Genomic DNA, 9383 nt, shown 5'->3' with positions numbered 1-9383 from the left:
TGTTTTTAAATTATTTATTGTTTTCCAAACTTCTTCAAACGTTGGATTGTATATCGAATCGTCTTCATCTTCTTCTTCTTGTTCTTCGAGTTGTTCGGTTTCTTTTTCACTAAAATTGTCTAGATTACAATTGATTATATCTGTCTGATATGATTAATGTATTGTCTTCTGTAAGGATATTATTATCTATAGAAACATAGTCCTCAATTTCGATAATACTCGGTACAAGTTCTGAGAATAAGTCCAAATTCGCAACATTGTCATTTTCCATTACATATTCTGCTGTATCGATCGAAAAAAATCCCGACTTTTTAAAACAATTTTTGACTGTCTCTGGTTTTATATTTTTTAATGCGGATTTTATCCAAAAAATTGCATCTAAAACGTTTATAGATTTGTTTTCTACATTCTGATCAACTCTAGATAAAATATGACGAAATAATCGTTGGCGATAATGAACTTTAAAATTTTTAATAATTCCTTGATCTAGTGGTTGGCAAATCGAAGTCGTATTTGGAGGTAGGAATATTAGTTTTATATTTTTTAAGTTTAATGTATCAGGATGTGAGCTAGCATTATCTAGAAATAAAATAATTTTTCTATTTCCCATCTCCATTTTTCTGTTAAAACACATTAGCCAATCTGTCATTAAATTTCGATTCATCCATGCCTTACGGTTAGCTTTCCAATTAACACCTAACGTTGATACATTTACACTTTTGAAACAACGTGGTTTTAGTGATTTTCCTATTATTAACGGAGTTTCAAATTCCCAGATCATATTTACACATAGTAAAACCGTTAATCGATCTTTAGCTATTTTACCTCCACGACAAATTTTGTTTTTTAAACACAATGTTTTATCAGGAAGTGCTCGAAAAAATAAACCTGTTTCATCACAATTGAATATATTTTTTGGTTCATAATCTGAAATTAATGTTTTCAATTTTTCTAACCACTTTTCTACGACACTTGTATCAACAGAGTTACCTTCACCACATATATTTTTAAAAGAAATGTTATGACGTTCTCGGAATTTTTGAAGCCAACCATTTGAAGCTTTAAAATTTTCTAGACCTACCTCATTTGCAACTTCTCGTGCTTTCTCTTGGAGCAATGGTCCAGAAACAGGTAAATTATATGAACGGGCTCTACAGAACCATTCAAATGTAACTTTATCTACAAGTGCTCCATCCGATGTCTTCGAAAATTTTCTCCTCATATCTTCATTGCCGTTCTCAGCGTAATATTTTTTCAAATTACACCCATCTTGTAAAATGTTATTCACCTGTATTTTTCATTAAATGATTTTTAGATAAATTAAAACAAAATATGTATGTGCTTAAATTAAATATTTAAATTTACCTGTGACTTGCTTATGCAAAATCGTTCGGCTAAAACACGTACACTTAGATTTTCTGTTTCCTTGGTTTTAATAATATTTAATTTTTCTTTTATTATTATTCATTTTAACGCAGGTACGTGTTCACACAATGTGCTGCACACAACTAACGACCGAACACATAACCGAACCATTAGTAATTTTTGGAATAGGAAAACCATTAAGATAAGATAAAATATGAACGAATATAACAGATAAATATAGTATTTTTATTAAACGTTTTCGAAATGTACATGTATTGTGTCCATTTATGAGAGGTAATTTTTAATTTGGTACCAGTTTATTATGTCCACGTCCACTATTAGGAGTGTCCACTACTAAGAGGTTATAACTCCTATTATACGCATACATTTTTGCCGGGGAATTTAGAAGTGTCCACTATTGGGAAGGGTCCACTATTGAGAGGTGTCCATTAATAGAGGTTTCACTGTATAACTAAATATGTAGATATTTAGATACTACTAAATCTCTAATTATTTTGATAGTTGAAATTAATTTGAATACTATTCAAATCATCGTCAATTGTAATTGAAAATATTATAATATTATATATATTTTATTTTAAAATTATTTTCTGTATATATAAATAAATAATAATATAAATAATAAAAACAAATAATAATATATTCATAATTACCTCGATAAAATAGTACGTATTATTATATATTTTATCGTAACCGGTACAGGATATGATCATGCAACGACGCGACGGGCAGTAGCTCTTCACTAATAAAATAATTAAAATAATAATCGAAAACACATAAAACTTTTTGTTTTGACTAGCCAAAATAGCGCATGTTCTATCTGGTCGAAACATGACTATAAATGACTAAATAGGCAAAAATGCTTTATTTTGACTATGACCAGTGGTTAAAGTGAGGGGGGACGGAGGGGGACGGAGTCCCCCTTCTTATTTACGGTAAGATTATGCGTCCCCTTTAATTTAAGTCTCCAAAGTCCGGGGGGACGCTACCAAATTTTAGTAATGTATAAAATAGCTCACTCATCCACACACACACATCGATTATTCACCGAATTTAAACGTATTTTATTTCGCGTCAATAATCTCCATGTTTCTAATGATAGGGGCGCGTGCAATATGTGATTATTAAATAATAAATTATAGTGACTAATATAGTGTATAGTGGTGTCTAATTATAGATACACGGTCGCTCGTGTAGATAGCCTGATAACACGTACTCGGGCTATACGTAGAAACATACGAACGCCAGAACGTGGGAATACCGTTTAGCGAGACACACAATAGTCAATAATATAACATAAATGATAAATCATAATATTCATAATACTATTGATATTTATTATTTAATGCTCTATTATTGATATGATATTGAGAATGGTTGTCATAGTGTGATTAACGATTTTAATGAGTAATGACCAATAAATAATTTTATTAGTTAATACTTACCATCAGTTGACAGTTGGTAAGTTTTCATTTTTTTGATTTTGGTGTTACCTATAGTGTACTTTTTACAAGTTATTACGATATAATATAGTAGGTAAGTTAATAAGTTTTAATAATTTATATTTTTATTGAAGATCTTTATAATTAAAATAAATATATTCCAAACCACATTTATATTCTAAATTAATTTCATTGGTAAGTTTGTTAATTGTTATTGAGTTACCTAGTTTTTAATTTATACAGAATTGTATCATGGCTGGCCTACTAAAATACAAATTTACCAAGATCAAAAAGACTGATGGTAGTGAGAATGTTGCACAAATTATTCAAAGTCCATGTACAGAAAATACGGTCTCTTCTGTCAAAAAATATGTCGCTGAAATACCAATAATACCAGACTCTAAATCAGAGTTTCCTGAATGCTGGGATTTTAAGCAGGTAGATATAAGTTATTTGATATGAATAGGGTAGAGGACTTATAGTAGTTTTAGCTCTAAAAAGTCACCAATTTATTTATTTATTTTGTATATTTAAGTGTAATACATTTAAGTATACAAAATAAATTAATAAATCTAATTAATTATGAATAAAACTTACTAATTGAATGTATGAACAATGAACTACTTACTTTATACAATATTGTTTAGGTTTTATAAATTTCAAAATTGTTGTTACTTTTACAAGTTATATATAATTATTTTATATTTAGTATTTAGCACCTAACACTAAATTAAAATTAATATATTTTTTAAAATTGTTAAGTAGGTATATAAAATATTTATTTTACAAATTCCTTTTATTATGTACAATTTAATATAGCAAATGATGAGTATTTGATAAAATATGGTATCAAGATATAAACATAATATAAAAATATCTAAACCTCTATCAGGATATTTAACATACCTTTTTTTTGCAATTAAAATTTTAAAATTTTAAGATATTAACTAAGTTTTGATATTAATTATTAGTATAGGTAATGTACCTATAGCCATTGATAAAATATAGGTACTATATATACTATAGCATATGAATACATTTAAATAAATATTATTATCAAACTGTTAGAATGTCTGTTCTATTTTTTTAGATTACTTATTTTACTTAAGAATATCCTTGGATTTATTTTAAAAATAAACATATTGGATGTAAGATCTGTAGAGATGTAAATCAAAATTTATTAAATCAAAAAGGATCACATGTGGCATCTGAATGGTCTAATGGAGAAGTTTATTCATCAGGTTCAATAAATTCAATCCCAACATCTATATTAAAACTTGGATATTATCAGGGAAAAGAACTGCAGATGAACAATGTTGTCCAAAAAGAAAAAAGAAAGATGAAGAAGAATCTTATACATCTTTATGGTTATGTTTAGATAAATAGTTACACATACTGGCTATACTTGTACTTATAACATTTACATAGCTTATGTCACTTATAATACCTATGCGATATGATAATATTATAATTTAAATAAATTATTTATTATTTGTTTTTTTAATTAAATGTTTAAAAATAAAATGTAAACCCATATTTTTTTTTTTTAACATTTCAGGCAATGAATTGCAATTTATATTTTACATTACTTAGCAGGCATTATATATTTTAAATCATTTCTTTAGGAGAAAATTTGATTTTATATACTATTAACATAAACTTTTTGTGAAAAAATTACAAGGGTGTGTGAAAGAAACAAATTATACCTAGTGAGTAGTGGGTTTCTTAAAAAAGTTTGGTTAGATATAGACTTTGGAAGAACTCGGGAACGCTCCTCAATTTTTAGTGACTTTAGTCCCCCCTCAACATTTTTTCCACTTTAACCACTGACTATGACTATTGTGTATGCGCGCTCCTATTACATTACACATGTTCTATTATTCATTAGTCATAATAAAGTTGTTTTAGTCTGCTTTAAGCAGTTTTGCTTTATTAGTGTGCGGTGGCCCTTAGTGGTGCCGTCACACATCCTGCCCCCTAGCACATGGCGCCCCTGATTTCCACTCAAAGCCGTCGCCCCATCATAATCTTGAGCACATAATAATTCTAAATTTATTTTAATGCCATTTAACAAATAATCACGAAAATAAAATTAATACAATACTCATTATTAGGTAGTATAATATGGTAAAAAGTTTTCCTGTTTCTATGGTTTTTTTTCCTATCAATTGTGGTCTATAAAAAATTAATAAATAAAATTCTCAACTGCATTATTTAAACGGTGTCACGTGTTGAAAAATATTTTTGGTTTCTTGACCCTGGTTAATTTAATTACACGGCTTTTGCGTGACCTGTTTGTTAACACCACTAAGGATTAAAGTTAAAAAAATTTAGAAGTTCCCATAATTAATGGAGTCAATTGAAATATACAATATCAAGAAGTACATCGAATTTGAAAAATTAAAGTTTATAACGAAGTAAGTTTTTTAATTTGAGTTGCAACATGTATTTGATTTTAAAATGGTTTATACAAATCGAGTATAAAACGGTAAAGGATTGAACGGATTGTTACAAGTTACAACACAAGAGTGTATGTTGTTATTTTAACGTTAATAAAAAAAAAAACTACTGGATCCAAATAATGGTAAAAATCAATTTCATACCTTGAGGTATAAAAAGTTAATAAACGATATGATTCACTGTTAAAATCGATTCACTGTTAAAATACTTGTCGCGCCTTGGCAGGTATGGTGACCCAAACGTGGACGTCATTCCTGTGTCCGATCTGGCGTTTACCCAAAAGCTGTGGACGGGCAGTTTCGGCCACGTAGTGTTGGCCCGGCATTGTGCTACCGGCGAGTTGAAAACTGTGAAGGCGGTAAGTGCCAGAGTGGTGTCTACTTGGCCGAGGAACGTGAACGCCGACCGGAATGCTATGGCGGCGATGGGAACGTTCCCGTTCACGGTCCGGTTAGAGTGCTGGGCAGCAGATACCGAATGGTTATACCTGATTATGCCTATGGTGTCCGTCGGCACCCTGTTCGAGCTAGTGTCTGAACACGGCAGGCTCAACGAGAACGTAGTGCGATTTTTCTCCGCTCAGGTTGGGTTAGGTTTACATATTATAATCAATAAATCATAACATTATTACCGATGTTACGTTGGTCCCAGGCGCTGTAATCCGTTCCTTATGAGGTACAAATTAACATTTTTTTTTTTTTAATCCATTTATTTAATTACTTTTGAAAGTCAAGGATCAACACAAAATCATATAAATTCATAACGTTACTAACCTAATATATTGTGTATCACTATTGATTGAAAGTATAATAGTTTATACCTCGTTAGAAAAAAATCGTAACATGAAAAACGCCACTGAATTTTAAACGATCGTTGAAATAAAAAATTCACGTACGGGTAGATCGTGCTCGGCGTCGAGTTCCTACACGCTACTGGGCTAGTGCATCGAAATCTCAAGCCTGAAAACGTGCTGGTCAATGTCAATGGTTACGTACGACTGTCAGGGTTTGGTGATAGCAAGCTGATCGGGCGGGCCAGTCGCACCTACTCGCTGTGTGGCACTCCCGACTACATGCCACCCGAGATGGTTGGGTTCCGTGGCTACGGTCTGGCAGTGGACTACTGGAGCCTGGGCATAATGCTTTACGAGATGGCAGCCGCGCATCCACCGTTTATAGGACCAGACGTTGGAGTGTTGTTCGGGCGAATCTTGCGTGGCGAGTACCGGATGGACAATACGTTCAGCCCATCCCTTAGGAACCTGATCCAGAACTTGGTCCAAGTAAGCGAAATATCAATAATGATTATTATGTACCTATTGATGTCACCGCAATAATATCCACGCTTTATATAATATCTTATTATGACGACTTGTTCATCTTTTGGTAGGCACCATTAGGATAATATTGAGTAGGAGGATGTCTCACCAGCGATTATCGGTAGGTACAAAAACGATAGATCCACTATAATTGCTTTTACAGTTTAATAAATATCAAACACTTACCTGGCTTTAAATTACGACAATTTAAGTTGCCATTATTTTGAAAGGAAGCTCATGTCTATTATTTTCTTAATATTAGTTAAACATTAAAATGTTAAACTAAATGAAAAAAATAAAATACAAGCATTAAACAAAATACAAGATGATTTACATAACGGAAGACCAATATGAATCACCCTAAAAAATGTCGGCTAAGACGTAATACCCCGTAAGTCAAAAACATTCATTTTTCAGGAGACACATTTTTGTGTTTATAAAATCAATGTTTGTAGTTAGTTTAGCCTATGTTTGAAATAATTTGTTTAGACAATGTTTTCCATTAGTCTATAATAAAGTTTTAATCATAATTCGTTTTTAAAATGTTTTTTTTAGACTTACGAGATATTGCATTAAGTATATTGAAAATGGATATTGACATACGAGCTATTATTACTTTATTGTTTTCTAGCTGACTGATGTAATTACATTGTTAAATAAAAATTGTTGGATCAGGGGTTTTTATTTATTGAATCTTTTAATACTTCAGCCTTTTGAATTTATTATTAAACCATAATTAATAATTATAGGTAACAATCAAGGTATTAAAAAGTAAACGTTATTTTAAAACAGAACTAAATTTGTATTTGTAGTTACATTCAGACTTTGAATTATAATTATAATATAACACCATACATTATTTTAAAACAGAACTAAAAATGTATAGTAACAATCAAAATATTAAAAAGTAAACATTATTTTAAAACAGAACTAAAATTTTATAGTTACAATTAAACTACTAAAAAGTAAACATTATTTTAAAACAGAACTTATTTAGTATAGTAACATTCAGACCTTGAATTATAATAAATTACTATCAATAAAAATACAAAAAAATAAAAATAAATAAGTAGAAAAAAAAGCTTTAAAGCCTTGGTTTTATATTTCATAACATTAAAAAATAGACATTATAATATTATTAATTTATTACAATAGTGTAGTTAAGTTAGTTTTAATATTTAATCATATTTAATATGATTATAAAACTCATGACAATCATTAGGTATTACTTTTTTCAGTTGCTGTAAATGTTCCCACTTACTTTTGGGAATTTTCAATTCTTCTGCATGAAGCTGACCATAAATAATAGGAGATGTTATTTTACACATTTTTTTTCTTTTCTTTTGAGCCAGTCTGAGATCAGAGTACTCATCATCAAAATTAATTTTAAAATCAATAGTGCCATTTGAATTGCATCGAAGTGACTTTATATTTGTAACAGTTGGATCTCCAGCTGATTTTCCAGGTCTTAATGAGTCATATCTATTTAAATCAATTTGATATTGTTTAAAAAATGATGTATCACACCATTTTACATTATAAGGAAAAGGTTTTTTCCTAGCACTCTGTGTAATTTTTAAATAAACCGAAGGTAAATAAATATCTGCATTCTTCAACTTGCGTTCAATATTGGAATGAACTGAGTCACACTCCATTTGGGTGTGCCCTTTGGTCAAATATTTTTGTTCAATAACAACTTTATTGTTTATGGCAAACTCTAACAGTGAATTTGACAGTACATTATTCCTATTTTGGTAGCAGCAGCCATCACTCCAGAGTATTATATTTAGATTTGGATTTTTGTTATGGCATTCTGTTAATTGATCTATAATACAACTCACAAATGATGAAGCTGAAAAGTCACTTTGGGTCTCATCCCACCAATAGCAAGTGGACTCATGTGTTGCCAAATTATATGTAGTAAAATTATGCACACATAGTTTACTTTTATAATATAGAGCACTTGCTTTAAGATATGGGCAGACTTTAACCGCTTGCAGGTCCATTGTAAACACCAGTATTTCATTAAGTAAAGCTTTTTCTTTGTCCAGACATTTTTCTTCTCTACTTTGATTTTTATCTTCAATGTGGTCTTTCCATTCTTTTTCACTAATATTATTGGTTTGATAAGCACAACAAGTGTCACACTGGTCTTTTTTGGGGCTGAATAGAGATATATTATTTTTTTCAACAATGTCATAAAAGGTGTTTATTGAAACAATATTATTCTCTTTTCCTTCATTATTACACATCTCAATATACATGTTATATAACTGGGATTTTGATTGTATGTATGGCTCAAGGTAAAGTTTAGAAGTTGATGTTCTACAATAATGAGAGGGCATTTTTGGAATTTGTTCAAGAAATTTATTTACAAATTTTCTATTTTTTTTATGTGGACTATCCCTTAAACATCTAACTTTTGGTGTATTTGGACTTAGCTCACATTGTTCTCTTGTTATGCACCAATTATGAACTTGTGACTCACCTAATGCTAGGGTGTTTAAAAACATTGTTTTACAAACATTCAAGAGTTCTCCATTAACTTTTAAAAAATAGGAAAAAGAACTATTTCTTCGTGACACTGTTGAATCAACTTTTCGCTGTTTAACACTAGTCTTTTTTACTAAGGAAGTAACATAAATCTTTTTTTCTGACCAGCTAAGATTGGACCAAAAATCAGTGAATACCCTCAACCTGTCATCCTCCAGTATTTCATTACACTTTCGTTTAATAGACCTTTGACAAGATATTTTGGTACATGTAGGGAGCATAGT

The 9383-nt window shown here is 30.2% G+C and overlaps 2 protein-coding genes, 1 long non-coding RNA gene and 1 pseudogene across 3 annotated transcripts; 2 read left to right on the top strand and 2 right to left on the bottom strand.

The window, feature by feature from the left end:
• Nucleotides 1-21: 21 nt before the first annotated feature.
• On the bottom strand, nt 22-664 carry LOC132948493 (tigger transposable element-derived protein 6-like; annotated as a pseudogene).
• Nucleotides 665-711: 47 nt separating this feature from the next.
• LOC132948485 (tigger transposable element-derived protein 6-like) lies at nt 712-1222 on the bottom strand. The gene is made up of 2 exons (XM_061018974.1): nt 826-1222; nt 712-716 (listed from the first exon to the last, which is right to left on the bottom strand). Exons 1-2 carry the CDS (start codon nt 1220-1222, stop codon nt 712-714), a joined length of 402 nt encoding a protein of 133 aa, XP_060874957.1.
• A 1387-nt stretch (nt 1223-2609) lies between these two features.
• Nucleotides 2610-4034, top strand: LOC132933527 (uncharacterized). Its single transcript, XR_009662895.1, has 3 exons — nt 2610-2922; nt 3072-3266; nt 3919-4034. It is a non-coding gene; the product is annotated as an uncharacterized LOC132933527 (long non-coding RNA).
• Nucleotides 4035-5177: 1143 nt separating this feature from the next.
• On the top strand, nt 5178-7182 carry LOC132948480 (cAMP-dependent protein kinase catalytic subunit beta-like). Its single transcript, XM_061018960.1, has 4 exons — nt 5178-5209; nt 5514-5847; nt 6190-6570; nt 7162-7182. The coding sequence occupies exons 1-4, from the start codon at nt 5178-5180 to the stop codon at nt 7180-7182; spliced, it is 768 nt and encodes a 255-aa protein (XP_060874943.1).
• Nucleotides 7183-9383: the final 2201 nt, after the last annotated feature.

The sequence above is a fragment of the Metopolophium dirhodum genome, chromosome 1 (genome assembly GCF_019925205.1).
Source record: "Metopolophium dirhodum isolate CAU chromosome 1, ASM1992520v1, whole genome shotgun sequence".
Classification (NCBI taxonomy): Eukaryota; Metazoa; Arthropoda; class Insecta; order Hemiptera; family Aphididae; genus Metopolophium; species Metopolophium dirhodum.
Note: the sequence above shows the minus strand (reverse complement) of the source record. Positions and strands in the feature narration are given on the sequence as shown.